At 37.4% G+C, this 24473-nt stretch overlaps 1 protein-coding gene across 3 annotated transcripts in view; it reads right to left on the bottom strand.

The window, feature by feature from the left end:
- FGF13 (fibroblast growth factor 13) overlaps positions 1-24473 on the bottom strand; it is a 494276-nt gene that overhangs the window by 40414 nt on the left and 429389 nt on the right. For all 3 annotated transcript variants that reach the window (XM_061178048.1, XM_061178047.1, XM_061178046.1), the window contains 2 exons: positions 23950-24060; positions 18440-18543 (listed from right to left, as the gene is read on the bottom strand). In XM_061178048.1, coding sequence (XP_061034031.1) covers positions 18440-18543; positions 23950-24060 — 215 coding nt within the window. The remainder of the gene's footprint in view (positions 1-18439; positions 18544-23949; positions 24061-24473) is intronic.

The following is a 24473-nucleotide window of genomic DNA, read 5'->3' on the forward strand; positions in this document are numbered from 1 at the left end:
ATAACTAAGCAGTTAGATTCAGTCATGTCAGTTTTTCTTTTAGTATCTTTCATGTGTTCTGTGCTCCTTTTGATAAATGGCTATACCACTCACACCTATATTGGGTCCAAATCAAAGCTAGAAAGAGGAAAGCGCTGACTGTGAGACTATCACGATGCCCTATTTGTGCACATTTATGACTGGACCATATGGTTTTCATGATAGATAGGTGAGCCATGGAAATTCTGAGCTCTGAAATGGTCCCAGACTTATATAACATGAACTTGCATGAGTGTAGTGTTTTTTTGTTTTTTTCCACTGATATTCTTCAGTTCATTTAACTTAGAAGAGCTTTCAGCTCATAACGAGCCAAGAAGTACACTCAACCGAGTAAAACAGGATAACAAAGCACCCACAAGAGACGGTTTTCTTTATAAAAAAGTTTCATAAAACACTCAAAAAAAAACCTGATTGCCTTTTCATAAGTTGCACTTATATGCTAAAATTAAATTTTAGATTCTACAATTGCATGAGCCTCATGAAAAGTTTCCGAAACTTTTGTTACACAGAAGGATGCCTTAAGTCCAATGTTCGTTCAACCACAGTGATGGGGATGCAAACATTTGTTGAGCACCTATCTATGTCAGACAATTCACAGAAGCAATCTTCATGAACCCCAGAAATATGTACTGGGTTGGCCAAAAAGTTCGTTCGGGTTTTTCATGTTACAAAAGCCCGAACGAACTTTTTGGCCAACCCAATAATACCCCATGTTTTAGATGAGGAATCTGAAGGTCAGAAATGAAAGGTAACTTGCCCAAGGTCACACAGCGGGCAAGTGATAGTGAAGGATGGACATGCTTAAGATGTTTGTATTGTGTCTCAGGTGTGGGTTCTCGTAGTCCTCTATTTTCCGTGAGCCTATGAACATGGAAAATAAGGATGTTATAATTCTTTCCCCTACGTTCCTATAAATGTATTATGAGATAGAAAACTTGAAGCATTGCCATGTCTAAGGAATATTTACACTGCCCCTAAAGATTGTACCACTGAGGTGCGCTGTCTCCCTAAGACAGAAAAAAAACTATTGAGAGTAGAAAGCTACATCATGAACTCTTCAGCGTAGTCCTACAAGTTAAATGTGCCCAGAATCCTCATAGTTTCTAACAGAATTATATACATCTCCATCTTCAAATATATTTTCAAAGAAGGGACCTGGGAACATTGATCTTACTGGGTTTCTCTACAATGAAATAATTTGTGCAGAAATAGGAATTTTATGACAGATTCTATGTCCTCTAAAAGTTATCTTTAATTTTACTGCCATGTAGAGATCGATGAAAGAAAGGAGACTACAAACTATGAAACAGCTTTTCCTGGCTCATTTATGAGGGAATAGGACAGAACTCCTTGGGTTTAATTTTCAGAAATCCCAAAGGCCAGCATTTTTGATTCTCGAGGAAATTCAATATAAAGGAATAGATAAGCAAAACTAAGTCAAATCTGGTACATTAGACCTTCCTCTCCCTTCAGACCACCAATGTTTGGATGTTTTATCTGCTAACAATTCCTCCAAAGAAATCTCAAGCATGTTTTCTTGCCAGAAAAAGTGATATAAATTCTAGGGAATCATGACTTGATAAATTTGTAGAAGAGAGAAAATTCCCATGAATATATCAGAAGCTTGCTGATATTTTGTAGTAACACTAACAAAACCTGTTAACATAGTATATAACTAGGGTAACTTTGGGGGTAAATTTGTTTTAATTTGACCTCTGATTACATATTTGTTAAATCGTGCATATTCAGTTATGCTCAGAGATCCCTTTTGATAAATATCAAGTTTTCAAATACTGTTTTACTGGGTTTGGAATGAAAGTATAGAATGGATAATTACTATCTGAGAGAGGAAAGCCTCTAACTACCACAATTACCCACATTAATTCAAATTGCATGAAAAGAGAAAGAACAAATGTTTAGAAGACTGCACTATGGGGGAAACTAAACAAGCCAGCACAAACAAAAACTTGATATTAACAGAGGGAGGAAATCATGTATTTTCTCCTGTTGTATGGGGTAATGAGATTCAAGCTTTGAGTCCACTTGACTTGTTTCCTGGGTCATTACCAGTGGGCAAGAATACAGGCTAGGCAAGTGAGCCCTTCATTAGGTGATGTAATAACTGAGTGCACCACAAAAGCCTATTTCTAAGCCCAAATGAGAAATTTTCTCAGTTGAGAAATACCTAGTTATGTACCTTACCATTTTCAAAAGCTGTCTACCTCCCTTTATATGAAGCAAATTGCCGTATTTTGACACCATTCACACATTCATTTATTATATGAGTCACAGACCGTGGAAATGTGACATTTTCCACAGTTCAGCGGGATGAAGAGCAGGACCATTAAGCGGAGGCAATTAGAAGACACAAACAGTCATCCTTTGTTGGTCAAGCCCAATTATGTCCCCAGTGGAATCCTAATGGTACTTTTATATAAATAAACCAGATAATCAAAGGCAGAGAAAAAGAAAATAATGTTATCATGAAAGATTCATTAGAAACCAATGACAATTGTTTTGATCACAAGTAGAAAACTGTTCCTTTCCCCAGGTACAACCCATCTATTTCAAAGATGATCCCCCGCCAAACAGTACTGAGGAGTGCTCATTAGATCTGCACCCTACTCAACACCGTTGCTGAGAAGTTTATGAAAAAACTTAACGATGGATGCAAACTTGAGGCATTTACGGCTTGCAAAATAGATTCCAGGAGTCATAGGGATCAAATGTAATTTTCTCATTTAATGTAAGGAAGGGAGCTGCCTGAGTTCATACATTCATTTGAACAGGGCTTAGAAGATGCAGCCTTAGAAGGCTGACTTTCCTCAGCCTTCTAGCTCAGTGCGCTCACCTTGTAACTCCCCGTGCAATTGTGACATGACTACTTGTTCAACCAGCGCTTCTCACGTATAATAAAAAGGACATGATTAACCAAGTGGCATTTTATTCATCACTATTTTGGAATGGTGACAGAGACTTGGTAAACACGCAAGCCTCCATGAGGAAGGGGGAAACCCACGTGTAGTCTGGCTCTCCAAATGGTTCCTTACTAAACTGTGTCACTCTTGATTCAGTCATCTCTTATTATGTAAATGAAAGAAATCATTTCTTTTCTCTCAATCTTTGGCCTCTAACATAGCGAAATGTTCTTCTACCATCTTCTATCATTTACTAAATATTAGTGAAGTGTCTATCAGGTATTAGTAATGAACGTGGTATGGGGGGAAATATAAAAGGAGAGGGCACCATTCTTATCCATAAATAGCTTACAATATGGTTTGGGGGCGCCCGATTTACACAAAAGAAACATCTGGGGAATAAAAGAGGTACATGAAAATATGACACACATTCTGCTCTGAGAACACAAAGTGAGGCCCTGTGATGCTTCTACAGGCTTTTATAAGGTTGCAACATTACAAGGAAATTGTCTGATATTATCAGGTACTTCTTTAATCTCTGTATTTAAAATTGGCTTAATGAAGCCAAACAGAGTAGGGCCTTAAGGATGTGTAATCCAGCTTCTATCAAGGGACTTTTGCTAAATAAAAATTTGAAGACTGTAAGTTCTCCCGTGAGCAATTCAGGAGAGAAGGGAACGACTGAAGACAAAACAAACAATGAAGCAAAAACAAACAAGATAGTCTATCTCATTTGAATTCAGAATGTCACACTTGAAGGGAAAATGAACTACTAGGTATTCTTATAAAAGAAAATTTCAATTAAAAGCAGGAATGAAAATTGAGTTGGTAAGGAAGCTTCTTTGAGCAACCACAAAGAGATAAAATAAAACTGTCTGGAGGAACAATTTTCCCTTGAATTGAGTGGGATGGCCACATAATTGCTCTGGGGACTACAGTCGGTATCATAACGGCAAGAAAAACTTTCGAAGACCCCTGGAAAATATATGAATCTGCCACAGGATTGTATCAGAGGTGGTGATGCTGAAATTCCACAGAAGATTGAGATGCGTAAAACAACTAAAGAAAAGTTCATGTATGTTGCAAGAAAGACACTTAATATTTCTTGGCCACACTGCCTCACATATAAACATTACGTACATACCTACGACTTCTGGAACCATGAATTCTTTCAGCGTGACTCTAGGCCACAATAATCAAAACACTTTTAACGGACAAAAGGACGAATTTCACATTACTCTTTTTTGGTTTATTTGTTGTCACAGAATATACCTATTTTGACTTTGCATTTAATTCAGCAGTATAACATCGTAACCCAAATATAGTAGTTTTTCCTGATCGTTTGTTACATACACATACCAGTGATGTAAGCAATAGGGCTCGGAAAGAAGAAATCACTGTATTTTATATTATGTATTTTGATATTATTATTACACTGGGTTGTCTCTATAATTCTACCCATAGGGTCCTAGAGACAGGAAAAACTTAGAATAAAACTCCTTTTATAACAAAGTTTCTTTCTCATGACACAAACTGAATTCTCTCAAATGGGATGCTCCTTTACAGAAAGAGTATATTTATATCAAGGTTCCCCCATGAACTTTTGACTCATCATGGATTCTGGTAAAGCAGCTCTGTATATGGCTTCCTGAAAGATTAATTTCCTCAGTATATTGAATGATGAAACACTGGTTCATGATGAAATGGTAATGGGTTTGGTGGCAACAATAACAACAAATAAAGGTTTAATAAAATCTCATAAAAAAAGACAAATTTTCTCTATTACTGCTGTACTTAGATAAACTCTCCATGAAAAATGTTATTGTTTTTTAATGTCTTGCTGCTAACTTTTAAGAACAAAGTTTTATCTTAAATTCTAAGAGAAAATACATTATTTACGCAAAAGTGATCCTGGTTGGCTTCAATTTTCCCGTAATGCTCCAACAAATGTTGGAAAATGCAGTGTAGCCACTCGATTGGGTGAAGCCATATGCTAATTTATAACCTATGAAATAGTCATTGATTCATTAAGAAATTAAATGTTGGTAACATTCAGAAAAAGAAAGTGTTATTGGGCTTATGAAAGTGAAATGGGAACAGGGTGAACAGTTTGTGAAGTAATTAACTAATGTGCCAGAAATGAGCAACTTGCTGATGAGACTTTCCAGGTTTTTTCACAGTGAGTCCTACTTTCATTTCCCCTAACTTGAAAACACCAGATGAAGTTTCAGATCCCTCAGGCTGAGGACTGCTGAGCCATTTAAAACTCAGGATTTAACTACTAATAGATGCTATTTACTCAGTAAATCAGTGGGTTGCTCTCTCAAACTATTATGACACATTTCATATAGAGAGATCTCTATACAAATGATAGTGAGGTCTCGGTAGAATTTCTTGGATTACTGAAATCTGGGTTTGATGAAATCTATATACTGCTAGCTAGAAAAATTATATCATATTAAAGGAATGACTCAGAAATTGTACGAATGACACCTATACTTCAGGATTAAGCAGTTACACATAGAAAAATGCTAGAATGTATGTTTGTAAAGCCTCTCAAAGGATGACTTAAGTCACCATTCAACGATGCAGAACAACACTCCAGGAAATAACAATAATAATAAACACTCAATTAGGCATGGATGATTAAAGCAAAGTAAAAATCCAAACCCACTAATTGTCCATCTTCTTTCAGCATGCTTTTGTTTTCTTCATAATAAGGAATAAATTTTATTTGACAATTTATTATTTTAATATCGTTCAAATTTAAGTATTTTTTATGTTTTAAAATGCAACAACATGTCTACAATTACCTTCTACTATGGAGAGTAAAGTTGGGTTTTGGTGAATGGCAATTTTTTTTTTAAGCTTTATTTTATATTGGAGTACAGTTGATTAACAATGTTGCGTTAGTTTCAGGTGTACAGCAAAATGATTCGCTTATACATATATATGTATCTATTCTTTTTCAAATTCTTTTCCCATTTAGGTTATTACAGGGTATTGAGCAGAGTTCCCTGTGCTATACAGTAGGTCTTTGTTGGTTATCTATTTTATTTATTTATTTATTTATTTATTTATTGTTTTAACATCTTTATTGGAGTATAATTGCTTTACAATGGTGTGTTAGTTTCTGCTGTGTAACAAAGTGAATCAGCTATATGTATACATATATCCCCATATCCCCTCCCTCTTGCGTCTCCCTCCCACCCTCCCTATCCCACGCCTCTAGGTGGTCACAAAGCCCCGAGCTGATCTCCCTGTGCTATGCGGCTGCTTCCCACTAGCTATCTATTTTACATTTGGTAGTGTATATATGTCAATGCCACTCTCTCACTTCGTCCCAGCTTACCCTTCCCCCTCTCCGTGTCCTCAAGTTCATTCTCTACATCTGCGTCTTTATTCCTGTCCTGCCCCTAGGTTCATCAGAGCAATTTTTTTTTTTTTTAGATTCCATATATATGTGTTAGCATACGGTATTTGTTTTTCTCTTTCTGACTTACTTCATTCTGTATGACAGACTCTAGGTCCATCCACCTCACTACAAATAGCTCAATTTCATTCCTTTTTATGGCTGAGTAATATTCCATTGTATATATGTGCCACATCTTCTTTATCCATTCATCTGTTGATGGACACTTAGGTCAGCATGCTTTTTTATATCAGCATTTAGTCAGTACAGTAATCACCCTATCACAGCACCAATCAAATCTCATTATGGTTCCAATTTTTAAACTCAGGCAGCTCACAATTATCCTGACAAAAATGCCAAGTACTTCCCTCTCCCAAAAGGAAGATGGATCATATAAAAAGACTATTGTATAAATGCTTCTATATTTGCCATAAAAAAAAAAAACACTTTGTCAAATATTCTGACAGAAAATTCTAAGTAAAATAACAGGAGAGCCTGAGCTTTAGGTATGTGATCGAACAATCTAAAACCTATTTGCAGAGCTACCTGTATGAATATTAGCACAAATGGGCAAAAAAAAAAGCAATGATGGTAAACTTATTTGAAAAGATCTGCCATCATACAATCTCGTCTACGGACTCATTGAATTTCTGCCATATTATGGCAGATCTTTACCACTACGGTGGGAACAGGGATCACGGTGCCTGGGCCAGGTGCTCCCACACTGTTGACCCCTGAGGGTGGAGCATCGCCCTTACAGCCTACTCAGAATTTCAGAGAGTACTAATAACCTTGTGGAAGAAACAGTGTTTCCTTTTTCATTTTGGTTCCCTGAAACTAACAAGACTGAGGTGTCCCGGCTGTCAGAAGGAAAGTTCTGAAACAAACCTAGACCAGAATTGTTTCAAAAACATCTGGAATTCTTCTATTTCTTTACTGTTATTACTCCTCACCAGTTTGCTTGCATCCTTTGGATGTTTGGGCGGCACACAATTACAAGAACAACACTACCATCCAGCCAGCTGGTTGCCAAACTGCCTCTCTGTGTCCACACAAAGGAGCAAGCTAGGAGACCAGAGCCCTTACCTCTCCGACAGCAGGAACCATGGAAATAGAATGGACTTGAGGACACGGAGAGGGGGAAGGGAATGTGTTATAGATGTTGAAAGACAAACAAACAAAACAAAACACCCCCCACCCTCACCTTGATGCTGAAATCCACCAGTCTTGCCAAGGCTTGAGAGGTTCAAGGCAGCTGCTGTTGAGGATTGGCAAATAAAAGGATGAATTATGGAGTGGAAAAAGACCCCCGTCAGAATCTGGAGAGAAGGCACACAGAAGGAGCTTCCAAATCATGTAAAATATAACGCTGCTCTGCGTGCCGTCAGTGTGGACAGAAATCAGGCCAAGGTCCAGAGCAAAGAAAAGTACTCAGCAAAACCACCCATCACGGTTCTGTTGATCTCTTTTCTCCAGGTTAATTACTGGCTTGAATAAAGTCTCATGCCTAGATCAGAGACAATGGCACTTAATGTGTTTCCTGAGCCTATTATCTTACGTGAAGTTTAAGAATTGTGAGATTCAAATACCCTTGTGACGTAAATAATGCTTTGATTTATGGGCAGCCCTACTGGAAGCAGAACTTCTTTTGTCTGAGGAGTACAAAGAAACAAAGTCAGTTGGCTAGTGGCTTCCCTTGCTGGTAAGGATATTAAGAATGAAAATATAATAAACAGCTTTAATAAATGTGCTTTTTATCCACTTGCTGTCTCTAGTGTTAAATGCCTCTCTAACCAGCCATCTAATCAGAGAGAAATGGTCCCTGGGTAACAGGGATCTCAGAGCAAGAGGAGATGGTAGCGTCAAAACCTCGCTCCATTTCCTCATCAGTGATGAAAATCACTGGTAGGAAATGAATTCCATTCTGGATAAATGAGCACTTGGTATTCCCCAAAAGATCAGACGTTAATATCTCTTGCATATTGTAACTCCAAGAAGGTGCACCTCTATCTGTGGGTCAGTATTGTTTCTCTTTGCTATGCCTACCTACTACTGCAGCATGACATTACAGAAAAATGGAGGGAAAGATGTCCCCATGTCATTGTCCAAACATGTGAGTTTGACTCTGATATACCTTGAAGCTTTGGTTGGTTGAATCCACTGTAATCCATCTGTTACCCAGGTGGGAGATTTTTTTAAAAGAGTTGCACATTTATAAAACTTCTAAAGCACTTCAACTTATATCTTTTCTTCATATAATTGCAAACCTTTTTCCCACTGTATTCAAGTTTACCTTGCTAGGACATATAAACATGGTCTTAATGTGATCTGCTGCCGACTATGGTGTCAAACACCCAATATATAGTCAATACAACTGGTAAATTTCCATAATGATGCACCCTCACTCACCCCCATCCCCGAGGACGTTCGAATTGTTTCCCTATATGGATTTTCTTACAGTGAGTTCTAGACTAAAAATAGCATTGCCAGGCTGTGGAAGTTGGGGAGAAACAGTTTATGCTGATCCTTCCAGTAGATCAACTGTTAACAGTTAGGGCTCTGAACTTAGGACGAATCTCATGTGCACTGTAAACTCCAGCCATTGTCAGTAGAGATCAATGTGATCATTGGGCTGCCTAGTACCTTGTGGATGTTCCACAGATATCTGGTCACTGATTGGTTGATGAAGCTCCTGGACCATTTCAGGCCCGGATGTGTGACTGGGCTTTCTGAGACTGGAAGAATGGAGGGAGTTTTCAGGAAATCTTTACTTTAAAGGTTATGATAACACAACATTGTAAATCAACCATACTCTAATATAAAATAAAATTTAAAAATAAAAATAAATAAATAAAGGTTATGATACAGTACAGAAACACTCAGCTTCAGATCTCCCCGAGGCTCTGCCTCTAACTTCTTCAGTGCAAAGAGTCTGCAAAGTGTTAACACTTGTATTACAGGAAATCATTGTTATGATGTGGGCAGGAACCAGGGAATACCGTATACAATACTTTGGAGAATTCTTTAATCAGACCAACAACCAATCAGCAAGTAGCCTTGCTGATTTTGTGACCAGATTATAGCAATGGATTTGTTATGCACAGGATTTTTTGTTATACTATTTGCTATATACAGTGGAGTTTTACCTGTTGGCATCTCATTTCTGAAAGCTATCACTGTCATTTTCTAGTGTCTCTTTGTCAATTATGAGACTATTATGGGATGATTCACACCCTCCCTCTGTTAAGCGTTTTTCATTCTCTGTATTATTACAGTCTACATTCTAACACCTTGGGGCAGTTACTTACATTTGACTTTTCCAAATCTCTACAATAATTTTTTCCCTCAGGTAAAAATGGACATCATCTCTCATTTTGGCTACTCCTGTTTTATGCTGAGCCAGAATTCCTATACACATCTGAGGCTCTTATGGAAGGGGATGTTATATATCATGGCTACTGGCTATACGTAAAATCTTTCCAAGAAATCAATTGAGGCTTTTCCAGTACTTTCACTTCCAGGAATGTCAAAAGCAGTTAGCATCAGAGTATCTGAAGAACAACTTAATCAGATTTTTAGCACAGACGTGTTATCTATTCACACATTCAGCCTGGGCAAAACATATTAAATATATTAGTCGGGGGCTTGCCAGTTATTAACCTCGGTTACAGCTATTATAATGATCAGAGAAACGCTTTCATTTAAAGTTTCCCTGTTCAGAAGTCACAATTCCCCTTAAGCGGTGTAACCATTGAAACCAGTGCTATTGCCTTCAATTTTTTTCTCGTGTCTCAGTAATTCACTTTCTTATGTAATCTTGAAACGTTAACACTTGAGAGAATGCATGAAAAGTTATAATTGGGCCCTTTCACGTATTTTAAATATTCAAAAGCCTTGACAGAAATAATGTGATTTGTCTTTACTTTTTGCTATACACATCTTTATTAATTACTTTAATGAATATTTATTTAAAAGATAATTTTTGCTGGCTATTGCTCTATGTCTAAGAAGGGGGTGGAGAAAAATAAAACCAGTTATTACTTAGTGAGCATAGGATTTGGTAGGTAAACTATTTTAAAATATTTAACTTTCACGGAAAAAAAAGGATAGCAAGAAAAAGGGTCTTGATGGGCTCTGTGTTTTTCTATCACATGGTGGATTAAAATTATACAAACAAGAAGGCAAGGACTAAAAACAATGTCTGCACCAAGACATGAGATTCACTGAACGATTTAAATGAAATATAGCTAACAAGTCTTATTTGCTCTGTTTTATAAAGCTATCAAGCATTACAGAATATGTTGCCAGAGCAATCTCTAAAGGTATTACACGTTCAGTGCAGGGTATGTATTTAAAACAGAATTATTTTAGGAATTCCAAAATAACTCATCCCGTAATAGCAACGGAGCAATGAGCATAAGATTGGTTTCTTCCATTTGTCTTTCGTGTATGTGTGTTGTATGCGTGTGCATATATGTGCACGTGTGTGCATTACCTCCTTATATCTGGTTTTATTGGCTAAAATTCTTCTTTGTTATTCTTGCCAATTATTTTATTCTTTAGCTCTAACAGACTGGCTTTTTCCCTACAAATATGAATTTAGCTTCTGAGTTAAAGCCATGAGACACTCTTTTAAATATGTACCCCATGACCTTTCATTTGGATTATTTTTTCAACTTGGCCTCAAAAACGCAATACAGAGCCAACCTTACTCTATTTAGCCATGACTACTATTGTCTCCTTGATTTCTGAGGAAGTATCATCCTCGGTCATTTTTTCCATCTAAGAAACTAAGACCTTCGCCTGGAATAATTTCTCAGTTTGGTTATTATTATTATTATTTTTTACAGAGACCATAAAGAGAAGACCCTTGACTTTGAAGGCACAACCAACCAGAGTCATCTAATTTCACATTCAAATAATGTCAAGCTAGATTTTCTTTCACATTTGAATGAAACTTCCATTAACTGCAAAGAGGACTAAACATGTGAAATAATCTGTGACTTGGGAAATCTATTTTGGGTTTGAAAAGTATGCTGATTCACTGGTATTCTGAAGGAATATCTAAGATGAATACAGATATTTTGGTATATTTTTCAATACAATAATTTTAATGACCTCTAATTCAATAGCACCAACACAATAACTACAAGCCTCTTTAAAACATAAAGTTTGTCTGCTTGAGCTTAGCAGAGCCATTCATTAGCAAATAAAATCTGCTTGTTTTCTCTGCTTTTCTTCCTGTAAAATAATTCCGTGCCTACATTTTCCATTTTTAGTGATACCACTCGGAAATAGGGGTGTATGTGTACAATTACCCTTACAATCCATTAGTCTGAACTGAAAATGCCCATCAAAGTTGTTTAACCCCATAGCCACTGAAAACGAAAAAGTTTTCTAGATGTAGGCACCAAAATTGGGAATCTAAGTCTTCAGAGTCAACATTCTTTAAATTTTATGTTAAACAAATCAAATTCAACAATTTGTGAATTAACTGAAATATACAAATAAGCTAATGTTGTAGTTAGAAGTTAGAATTTATGTGTGTCTACTCGTTTTGCAGGGGGTGATATATATGATGGCTACTGGCTATATGCAAAACCCATAATGATCATTTTCTTCTATATTGGATATGATAGTGCTCATGTTCATTTTAAATACATTTCCTTTTATAATTGAGTCAATCCCACCTCCTTAAAGAGCTGTAATGTTTAAACCAGTGCCCTTGCATTTAATTCTATTAAATTTATAAGTCTCTGTGATAATAACCCCAGAAGTTAAATTATACGAACTTGTTGATATACAGATTTGACATAACTCAAACATTTTACGTGCTACAAATGTTTGCTGGGAGAACATTCATCACTCTGAAATGATCGATGAATTCATCTAAATTTTAACATCCTTTCTGTACTAGAATATGGTCTTGAGCTGTGAAGCCGTATCACTGAAAATTAGATCTTAAACTGTCATACGCTAAAATCAGAGGAACTAAAGAAACCTGCAAATGAGTAAGGTCGCAGTTGACAGCTAAGTGCTCTGAACATCTGAGGCATGTTAACATAAACCAAGACCCGACACATAGTATGAAATCAAAACATGTATCAGAACCGATTTTAATTCACCTGGACGATTTAAACTAACTTTCCATTAAATAATGGTATGGAAGCCCAGTGACTAGAATGGTGAACCCAGGAAATCCTTGCTGTTGGATCCTATTTTTTATGACACTTGTTCATTTTGGGAAAAATGTGTTAAATTTTCTCTACCTCAATTTATCTATCAGTAAACTTATATGGCCTATCTAAAAAAACAAAAAAAACCCCAAAAAACAATGGTCATTTCTCAATTTATTGACTAATTATCTTATTTTTCTAAAGAGATTTGGGATACCTGAAAATACAATGTTAAAAACTGGGTTCTTCAGAGCAGGTATTTACTCAAAGTGTCTCCCAATGGATTGTTTACTAGTTGCAATAAAATAAAATAAATTTTAAAAAGCAAGAACTACACAGTGGAAAATCAGTCAACATCTTGAATGGATCATCAAAATTAACATCGGTGAGGGGAGAAGAAACTTGCTAAGTTTAAGCTAAGTAAAAATAATTCAATAGAGAAGGAAAATATGCCCCCTTCGTTCAGATTCAAAGTCTGCCTGGGGCCCTGGGATCAGTAACACACACTGCCTCATTCCCATGGCATCAAGCGGACTCTCAGAGAGACCTGCTTCCTGGTCTTGCATCTAGTTTGCTGTGATAGTCCCAGGACCATAAAACACAGCAGTGAAATCACTCCTAAAAGCCCTCTCTAGAAATGTCTGAATGGAAGAGGTTTACTTGTCAAAGGATTTCTACTTGTCTACACATGTTAGCTATCCCAACAACAACCCAAGCAGCACAGTGTACTCTGGAAATGGAAAACTAGTGTTGAAGAACGGGAAATAATTAGGCAGGGAAAAATGCTGCTACCAAGTTCTGGAATATTCCAAAAGCAGGAGACAATGCTTTGGGCTCAGCTTTGAGTCTTTATTATCTTGTTTCTAATATCTGTTATTACTCCTCTAGTAAGATAGTTACTAGGACATTAATAACATTTTTACATTTAAGACTTTTGTTTTCCTATAGCGAATGTTTGTTTATTTCAAGCAGTTTTGAAATACGTATTACAAATGGCTTTATACTATTAAGTTTTGAGGAACTCTCAAAAGCTTGTGTCCAACTCATTATTCTTAGTAAAGGAAAACCAAAGGTATGAACAAAGTTCTCTATACACAATGAGTAATAATTTCCTTACAGTTCTAGAAAGACTTAGTTATATCATGGACAAAAGTAAATATGTTATGAAATAATGGCTAATTATGAGTCTCTGTGCCACAGATGGTTTCTCACTGCCACTTGAGCCTACATCAAGTCTGTCCCCCATGGCAACAAGGAAAAAAGGGAGGGGGAAGGGTGCAAGAATCCTGAGATTAATCATGGAAAGCAAATTGCTATCTCTGTAGCAATAACAATGTGGAGGTATTGTTTCTTTATTTAATGGCCAAAGGGGGTAAGAAATGGTAAAAGTGTAAAACTGAATTTAAAAGAAATCGAGGAGAAAAAAAATAAAAGAAATCGAGGGATGCAGAAGCAGAAATGCAAAAGAAGATAGAAAAAAGAAAAGGAAATAGAATAAGGAATCTCTCCGAAGGATCAGCATTTTCTTTGATCTCAAGAAACAAGCCTTTAGAAATGTAAAGGCAATTTGTTTACAAGAACAGAGTAAGAAGGTCAGCTTCAGAAATTTCAGATATAAGACAAAGTGCCTATAAATTCATGGTTTCTGACTTCATTGTGGGGGGCAGTTCTCAGTGCTATTCAGCAATCATTTTTCTTAGTCGTCTATCAGTGGTTTTCAACCCAGGCTACACATTAGAGTCAGCTGGGGAGCTTTGGAAAATACTACTGCCCAGACTCCACCCTCAGATATTTTGATATTATTGGTTCGTGTTTAGCACAGAGAATGGAATTTTCTTAAAGGTCCTCAGGTGATTCTAATAGGTAACTAAGGTTTGTGAACTATCATCTGACTAGGGGGTCAAGAAACTTTTTTTGGTAAAGGACAAGATAGTAAATAATTTAGGCTTTGTGGGCCACAAGGGCTCTTGTTGCAACTATTCAACTCTGCTGTTGTATCGCAATGGCAGCCATAGACTTTTGAATGGGTGTTACTGTGTCCCAATAAAACTGTGTTTACAAAAAGAGGTGGTAGGCTGGATTTGGCCCATGGGTCACAGTTTACCCACCCCTGGTCATTAGACTGTTTCCTCTCCCCTTTCCTAAAACAGCTGTTCCAAACCTTCACCTATATCCTCCCTATGCCTGATTTTTGGCAGATGACTCTCTTTCCTGTTTCAGTGGGAAAATACAGGTCATCCGGCTGGAAATTCTTCAACTTCCTCGTCCATCACCTGCAGACTTAGTACACCTACGTCTGCATCTGTCCTCATCTCTTTGCCTCCCGTTGTAGAAACAGCATCTCTTCAAGGTGAATCTAATCCTCTCACTTCTACTCAGTTCCATCACTCTCTCTGACTCCTTTGGGACCCTACTCCACAAAGGGTCCCATCTCCCATGTCTTTAACACCTCCCTCGGTACTAGCTCTTGCCCGTCAGCTAACAAATATATTCAAGAGTTTTAACCAAAGAACCCTCAAAGCCTTCTTCAATCCCATGTCCTCCTCTAGATACTCACCCACGTCTCCCTTTCCCTTAGAAAGTCTACACCTACTGCCTCTACCTCCTCTCTTCCCATTCATTCCTCAAAAGCCACTGCAGTCTGGCTTCTGTCCCCACTACTCCACGGACAGTGCTCTTGCCAAGACTGCTGAAGACCTTCATAGGGTGTATCCCTAGTTCTTGTTTTACTTGTTTTCTCTGAACCTGCTGACATTGTTGACTCTTCTGAAAACTCTCTCCCCACTTGGTTTTTGCAATGCTATGATATCTGCCACAATTCGTTCTGCTGCTGCTGGCCGCTTCCATGCTAGTATTGCCTAATATTATTTGACAAACTCTCTTTTCTCCTTACGCTATGTATTCCTCAACTCTTCTCGTGGCATCAACCACCACCTACATGTGGTAACTCCCGCATTTTATCTCTAGCTCACATCTCTTCCTCAAGCTCTAGGGTCATATTTTCAAACATCTATGTCAAGCTGTACTCAGGTATCTTTTTTTTTTTTCCCCAAATCTGTAGTTTTTCCTTTATTCTCCATCTTGGTTAATAGCTCACCATCAACTCAATTGCCAAAGGTAAAATTCTCACTCTCCCTCAGGGACCCTAATAATCACTGCTGTGCAAATTTTTAAAAATGTCTACCTGAGGATACTTTATTTCCATCTGTGCAGTAAATGGCAACTATACATGTTCAACCATACATGGTGTTCCTGCTCTCCCTCCAAATCCAATCAGCCACCAAACCCTCACGATTCTACCTCTGAAATACCTCGCAAATCCATCTCCATTTAGCCACTGCCACCGCAAACGTTGTAAGGCAGACCTTAGTCAGCCCTCACCAAGATAATTTTCAATAACCTCCTAACAGATTTTTTTTACTTGCCCATATCAGTAGCCTCTACTTCCTTTTCTTATTTTTGCTTCCTCCCTAAGGTCTTTGTCCAATCTTATTTTCTCTTTGTTAACAAAACTGCATACAGTATTTCAGTAGCAGAAGTGCCACGGTTTTATGTAAGGGAAGAACGATCCTTTCCCTTTGGTGACCCTCTCTTCTTGATGAAGCAAGATATTTCATTTAGCTTTTTGGTCTTGTGTTGCTGAAGTCACTAAGACAGACAATATCCTGAGAGAGTCTGAGCACTGTATTTTTAAAAAGATGATAATAAATGGAGCACCCACCGAGGATGGTGATCAACGTGGTGATGGGACCCCAAACCACAATCAGTAAGAAGTAATGAGAAGAACTGGGTAATTTATCCTGGAGAAGATTCTGATTCTTTCCTGGAGCAGACTAATTTGGGTATTTTTTCCTCTATGAACTCTAGGATTATCAATCAGACACCTCTCCTCCTTAACGAAAACCTAGTTTCTTTTCCTTAATAGGAAACACTTACTTAAGGTTTCCCTTCCTTAATAGGAAATGCATACAAAGTAATCCACATTTTGCTGTATATTGGCCTGCCCACCAAAGAAAGGAAGCCCATCCATCTACAATGCTGATTCCCCCGGAAAGCCTTCCTTAGAAATGAGCTCACGTTGACATTTACCATCTGCTAGAATAACGGTCAACTTGAATGGCAGGCTATGAGTTTTTGACATCAATTCCCTACATGTAATACTGCATGCCCTCATTTTCTTGAGTGGGAGCACGTGACATACTGCCTAACTTACATGACATTTTCTCATTTTAACTTAAATATTATTTGCAAACTGTTTTAAAAAATTTACTGTTGCCAGATTTTAAAAAAATCAACCTTTCTCATCAGGGCACCGCAATGGTGACCACAGCTCAGTGAAATTCTGGATGCTTTACCAGTAATGATTTCCTATGCCATCTGGTATTTACCTTCTCAAAAGTATGCCCTGTATATTCCATTTCCTTCCCATACCTGCATAGTAGTTGCAGAAAGCAGTCATTTATTTTATGAAAAACCTACCTTTGCATCTGGTCCTGATGAGGTAGTCTGTTGATCTAAATGAGGTTAATTAAAATCCTTTGTTATTAAATTATCTTAACACACAAACCTGAAAGCCAAATCCCCTTTCCTATCGTTTATAATAATGGCCATGTATTAATAAAGTGACAGATGTCATGAAGTTTGCAATAAACTCAAATCTTGCATTTGTAAAAAGAATAAAACCCCTGCATTTATTAAACAACAAGACAGTTGAAATGGCCTGATAGGAATGCTGATCGTGAACAGGATTTGAAGATTACGCTGCTAATCTTTTATTGTGGAATCTGAAATGCACTACCCAGGTTTACCAAATGAAAAGGCCCTTTGGTCTCACTCTTCTCCCGCCCCTCTTTCCCATCTTGGTCTCTGAAAAACAGAGTTATGACATGGTTTCACCAGGTCTGAGAGTCTTTCTACATACCTGGCTTTGAAATAAATTTAAGGAACAGGCCAGGGCAAGAGTGTTTAAAGGTAACCACTTTTGCAGTTTGAAGAATAGATTTCTCTAGTCATGGTAATAGCCTACTTCAAGGCTATCTAGAAGGAAGTTTGACAAGCAATTTTCTCCATTTTTAACATCTTATCCTTTTCTTAGAATATATGAAGTTCAAAACAAAGATTAAAAAATATTCATATATTAAGTGGTGTCCTGCACTCTGTATCTAGATCTACTGCTAGGAATAAAATCCTAACCCTGGTACTGTACCATTTCTGCCTATGTTTAAATGTAAAAATTTTAAAAGTTTAATGTGGCCCCAGGTTCCTAGCTGAACTGTTGTCTACATTGTTTATAAATTTCTTGGAAAAAGTTTCATTTTGTACTCTGTACATTATAAACTTTTAAGAAAAGGCAAGCAGGAATTTGTAAGGAGAGATTGAACTGTGCTTGATGGAAAAACAGAATTTAAAGTAGAGACAGCAAATGTGACCTAACTGAACTGAAGATAAGATACAGAAACACTTCTAAAACTGTTCTTTATGTCCTAGAGTTGATTGGAGGAAGGTTTCATTAATTTCTTTAGGAGTAAACATGGATAAATATATGTTGAACTGAGTTATAGAAATGGCTTTGCTTCCCACAGCTGCAAAGCACTACAGCAAGATAGACCATTATATCATATGCTCCACAAAATAACAACCCATATGCCAATGTATGCAAAAATGTTTAGTGAATCTTTGCATTTTATACCCAAAATGCTAGCTTCAAATGATTAATTAGTAATAGATATAATTTTCACTGGAAATTAATTTGTCTTTTCAAAGAAGCTATTTCCATCCAGACCACTCTTCCTCAAATCACACAAATCTGCAATGATAACACATATGCAGCCTATTTCACTTCATATCAGGTGAAAACTAGAATAATCAAAACATGAACACAGTGAAAGGCTTACCGAGGTGTACAGGTATCCCTCGCTGTTCATTGCCAAATACAGCTTGGTTTGAACTCCTTGAATAGCCACCACTCGAAGACCCACAGGGATGAGGTTAAACAGAGCTGCAACCAAAAAGAATGTGAAAACAAGGTTATGATTTCGAATTCCATAGCTTTTCAATGTTCCCAGCAGGACTGTCTGGTCTTCCAAAAGTAATGTGTGCTTGGTAGGAATATTCGTATATATATATATATATAACTGCAGATAGATAGGGCCTCTTCTACCTTTCAGTCATATAACGGGGACGATAGCTACATATTTTCAAACACCCTGGAGAAAATGGAAGACAATTCCATGGTTTGTATAGTGTTGGAGGTGGGAAATCTTGATGCTTCTGTAAAGATCCAGTTCCAGGAATTGGTCTACATATTAAATAGCTTTATTTTCAACCAGCCAAGGTTTTAAACTGCTCCCTTAGACAACTGCTGAAATTCACAGACACAGATACGATCTATCAGCTGGGGAGAGGTTCCTAGAATCTTAGAAAAGACACTAGTCCAACTCCTTCACCTAAATTATCTGTATTATTTCCGACGCAACCACAAAAAAAGAGTTCCAGGCCTTGAAAAAAAGGAGGCTTACGTGCCCACAGTAGTATTTCTTAAAGAACATTTTCTAAGATTGGGTTGAGACAGGTTGTCTTTTAGTCTCTGGGAGCAAAGGTTATAGGAATAAAAACAATGAACTTGAGAGGTTTATTTATTTCATTGTTTTTTTTCCTAAATAGTTGTAAGTGGGCAGCTGGCTGGTGCCAAGGAGGCCTTCATTTCTCCATTTGAAGGTTTGATTGCGTGAAACTTACACCCCGGCTCTCCTCACAATCACACACCACTCACTGGATGAAACCAGTGGGCGTCTTCCCCCTACCAGCTGTCTACTCCCTCCTACACCAGGAATAAAAATAAAACAGTACATTTTTAAAACGTAGTGCTTGCCACACACATCTTTTGAAAATAGCCTGTGCACCTTTCTCTCAAGAGTCCTAGACCAATGTTGACGATTTTTGCCTTGGTGTGTAAGTTTATGGAGGATGATAAATTGGTCTGCTATCATTCCTGTGAACAAGAACGTAAAGCAGTCACCCCGTGGGTAAGAATAGTTTTTCTCAGATCTCTTATCTTGGTGTATGTATATTCTACTGCAGTAGGTGGGGTTACAGAGATGAGAAATATTAATGAAGAACTCAATATTCCTTGGTGAGCCTACAATGTACCTTTCCCTTAAAGTCAGGGTGTCACCAGAGAGGAGCTAGGACGGTTCAAAATACAAGTGTTCCTACCACATGCCACTGATGGCATTTCATTCAAAACTCATCATATTTGAAGCTGTGCCCTTCTGTTATGTGAGGTGAAGGAAAGTAATTGCACAGATTGCGAGCCAGGATCTAATGCTATATTTGACCATGCAGTGCCCGGGAATGAAGTCTGATCTCATTGAGCATGTCACGTATACGTTCTGTCTCTTTCTGTTGATGGTACCTTGCTCACGGCAGGTGCTCAGCACACATTTGTGGACTGCTAGCAATCTGTATGGTGAAACCATGATAACATTACATTTTTGGAATGTAATAGATCACAATCCCATTATATAAAAGCTCATAGTTTTAAATTCTGATATCTAAAAAACCAAATGAAACCAAACAAAAACGTCCATATGGGTTTGGCTTAAAAGCCATACCACTAGACGACTAGAACACCAGTGTATGTCTGAATCCTAGTTTAGTCAAACTAATAGATGATAATAGATGATAGATGACAGGTAATAAAGGGCACTCAGAATTGTTTCTAGAACTTCATTTTTTACAATATTCTGAACCTTCCTAGTTCTCTGAATGCAGGTGGTAACAAGCAAAAAACAGAGAAAGAGAGAGAGAGAAATATTTGATTTTCACTGTGTGCCCCAACTCCTCTCTGATATGGGTTTTAATGGGCAATAAAATGCTTAAGTCCCAAACATCAGATAGCAGTAGGAGGAAGAGAAGCAAAGAACATCAGTAACCCATGCCCGGCATTATGTATTCCTGAATAATGGCATGAACTCTATAGTGGCCATGGATTTTTCACTATGTACCATAAATTTCTGTGACGCCTGATTCAAAAACAAAAAATACCACTCTAAAATAAAAAATTGAAGAGAGCAGCAAAAGTGGAGAGTGACGGGTGATACCAGTCCAATCTTTTTTCTTTAGACATTCAAGATAGATCATAAAACAGGTTTGTTTAAAGTCTGTCTAAAGGGACAGTATTTCCAGATAAAAATGCAAAGAAATTACATCAAGGGTGAGCTTGCACAGGTTCAATATTCTCCAGTATGCCTTTGCTTCTCTAAATCGGGAGTACTTCATGCACTTAAGACATTATTTTGATTAGGATGAAAATATGCTAAACATGAAAAGAAAACAATTGATTTTATTTGTGTATCTAAAACACATTCATTAAACACCTAATATCTCTTTTTCCATTTCTGTCAAAATTTTGAAGAAGATTTTAATAAATAAAAGGGCCTTCATTTCTTGTTTTCTGTTGTGTCTACATAAAAACAATTAAACTCCTTCTACCTCGAAGGGACCATTTTTCTCAGAGACGTGCACACAGTTTGCACTCAGTGTTTGCCGAATACGAAAGTGAGGCCATCCTTTTTTACCAGTCGGGTTAAGATCAATTTCTCAAAGGGAGTAATTTAAAAAGTATATATTAATGTAGATTGGAAAGATTTGACCCGTTGAACTGGTAACACTACTGGAGTTCTGAAAGGAAAGCTGCCTATTCTAACATCGCCCTCATTGAACCCACGGCAGATAAAATGAAACCACTCCCTTGAAATGTCTATCATCTTTTCCTTTTCAGGGGGCAATAGATAATTTACAGTGGTTGACTTGCTCATGATGAGAGTTTATTGGACTCACGTTTATCATTGTAATAAAGCTACCTAAGGTCAGCTTGAATGCATAATATCAAACATATGTTTTTAGAAATAGATGTATCTGGGTAAACGTGAACTGATTTGTTTCACCGTGATCTGGCTTACCATGTCAGAATTAAAATATCATAAAATCAACCATGTTGAATTAAGTGAGAAAAAAATGAAAAATCCTAAAAACTAAGAAAAATAAGAAAAATATAAACATAATACCAGGAATGCATATTAAGGAAATAGTATAAAAATGAAAAAGTGATAGTTGGGAAAAAAAAAACAACTTGTATTTTTGTTCCACTCATTTAAAATAATTAATTAAATAATGAATGCCAAGAAAATTGCTTGGCTTAGGGGAAAAAAAAAAGAAGCCATCTGCATGGCTAAACTTCCATTTTAATGATGATCATTTTAATGATCACTTTAACCATTAAACATTGTTGTTTCATGATGACTTACACCCTACAATGTACTTAAGTGGGAAGAAAAGCTAGCTCTCCGGCCCCTGGTTATACTTGGCAGCATGGGTAGAGTGAAGCCCCACAGACCTGCTACTTATTTTGAGATACTTTTCATTTGTATGCTTCATGTGATGGTAATACCGTCAGCTGACTCACCTCTCATTATTTCATTGTGCCGAAACACAGATTCCGGCTCTTTAAAGGCCTGACAATATCATTAGTATACAGAAATGCCATGCATATCAGTCAGTTATAAGACAACCAAAAGGCACAAGCTATGCATATGCAGGAATTGAAAAGTAAAACCTACTACCTGGTTCCATAGTTAAGAAAGGGAGCCTTGATTTACATACATATATGTGTGTGTGTACGTGTGTATCTGTGTGTATATATCTATGTGTGTGTAATATCCTAAAATGACTACATATACAGTGTGATCTTGATGTGTGTGCCATATTGCTGTTTATAAACAAATGAATTGTCTGGGTTTTTTTTTTTTTTTCCTTTTCAGGAAACGCATGCGAACATTGGACCCAAAATAACTTTTTCACTGATTTCCATCTGCAAAAAACGTTAAAAGTAGATGGGGGAAAACCTGACCGGGTGGGGCTCATTCGCAGCTAGCTGATCGTGAACTTCCTTCCAATAATGCCCAATGAATCCGTTTTGCTGAGGCACTCTGGAAAACGGAGCAGCTTACATCCCCTAATTTCTTTCCCAAACACTGATTTAAACATACAATTTATGGGAATGTTTTATTACTGGTCATAATGGACTCAGGTCTGTTATAGGAGTGCAGTAAAACCCTCTAGTTACCCTTGACTCATTTTTTTCAAATAGAAGAAAGAGTATGCATGAAGGAACATCTAGCATACTCATTGTAGAACTTCAGTATCACAACAGCAACACTGCATTTTGCAAAACAGTGCAAAAAACTAGTAAACCATTTAAGTATGGAACTTTTTCATCCTAGGTACCAACAGAGCTTTCTTTAAGGGTAATTAAAGGTGACTTCCTCTTGAGGTCTTGCCTTAGCCATCAATCAGCCCAGGAAGCTTTCTTAAAAGATGTGAAATACTTTTAACACTCAACATTGGAACCCTTGTCTATGGCTTTATTGTCTCTAGCCCCACATCTCTGAAAATGCTGCAGAGGACTTGTTAGCATTCAGATGGGCTTTCCTCGGCAATGGGACTGTTTCTGGGAAACTAACAAAGTCTGAGGGAAATGCAATATAAATTAGGGAAAATCGGGAAGGAGTGGTGAGAACGAGGTGGTTTAGCCTGATGGAACAATGAATAGGTAGGTCGGCAGCAATCTGCTAATTGCAAAACCCCACCAATTATTACCATTGAAGAGGGCGTTACTATTTGTGAGTTTATGTTTTGATGACTCCTAATAAAGCGTATGTAACAAAAGGTTATATAATATCTTGGAATCACTGTCCTTCAGTAATTGGAAATAAAATTGACTTTCTTTTTGATGTGTTTCTCTTTTAGGTTCACCATGATGGTCTCCAATTCGGTCCTAAGACCACGGTTAAAAATAAAGCGCTCAAAGAAATGTCTTTACCCACCTGTGGAGGTATCTCAGTGTTAAAATCCCAATTAGTCTGAGAGTTATCAGTGTCTGTGGAGGCGGGGGTGGGGGGGGAGAGCAGTAGTGAAAGCTTGTAATGATGAATTCTCCTGACATGAAACCTCTCCTCTCTCCTGGGATGAGACCGGTTCTTAAGAGTAGAGATAACCGTGCTATTTCAGGATCAGTGTGTGGGTGAGTAAATTTTCTGTGGGAAAAAAGTAATAAAATCCAAAGGACAGCCATAAATCTATCCAGATTACCATGGAGATGACATTTGGATTGTTCTTTAGATGGTGTCAACATTATTTGCTACAGTTCACTATTCTAGATATTTTCATGTTCCCCTTCCTTTAGGTTAACCTGCTGAAACAGGATTATATATTGTTGACCCTATTTTGGATTTGCTTTGGGATTTAGCAAGGGTTGTCTATTTAAAAAAAAAAAAAAAAAGAAAGAAAACACAATGTCAACAACATGCTGGGATATGCTATTATTTATTCTGCAGTCACTTACTGTAAGTGCTGTCCTCATCTTTCGTGCCATCAATGGTTCCATCTGCCTGCAGCTGCAAGTGGTAACCTTGTCGGCTGTATAGTTTGGTAACTATACCCTTAAGCTGAGGCTCTGCAAGGAGAAGGATGGTTTGGATCAATTGATAAGTTGTACATATACAGCTGAAAAGACTCAGATTTCAGAACTCTAATTTTATTTACAAATTTTAGTGGAAAAGGTCAAATGACACTCTTAAAGAGTCCCCTGAAAGAAAGAAAACAAACAAACTCCAAGCTTCAGAACCAATCTCCGAACTGAAGAAACATTTGATTTCTACCTGGTAACACTGGTAAAGCCCTAAAGCTACTGACAGCAGAGACAGTTTCTGATAGCGTGTCCTTTGGCTTACAGAGTGGCACTCTATCTCATTAAGCGTTCGAAATGGGTTGGCAAATGGCATATTCTGCCTTTTAACAACGTGCTACTTCTCATGTGGAAGGAAAAGGAGAAATACTAAGATGATTTAGAGTGGTTTACCAAGCAGC

Source organism: Eubalaena glacialis, chromosome X, assembly GCF_028564815.1.
Source record: "Eubalaena glacialis isolate mEubGla1 chromosome X, mEubGla1.1.hap2.+ XY, whole genome shotgun sequence".
Taxonomy (NCBI): domain Eukaryota; kingdom Metazoa; phylum Chordata; class Mammalia; order Artiodactyla; family Balaenidae; genus Eubalaena; species Eubalaena glacialis.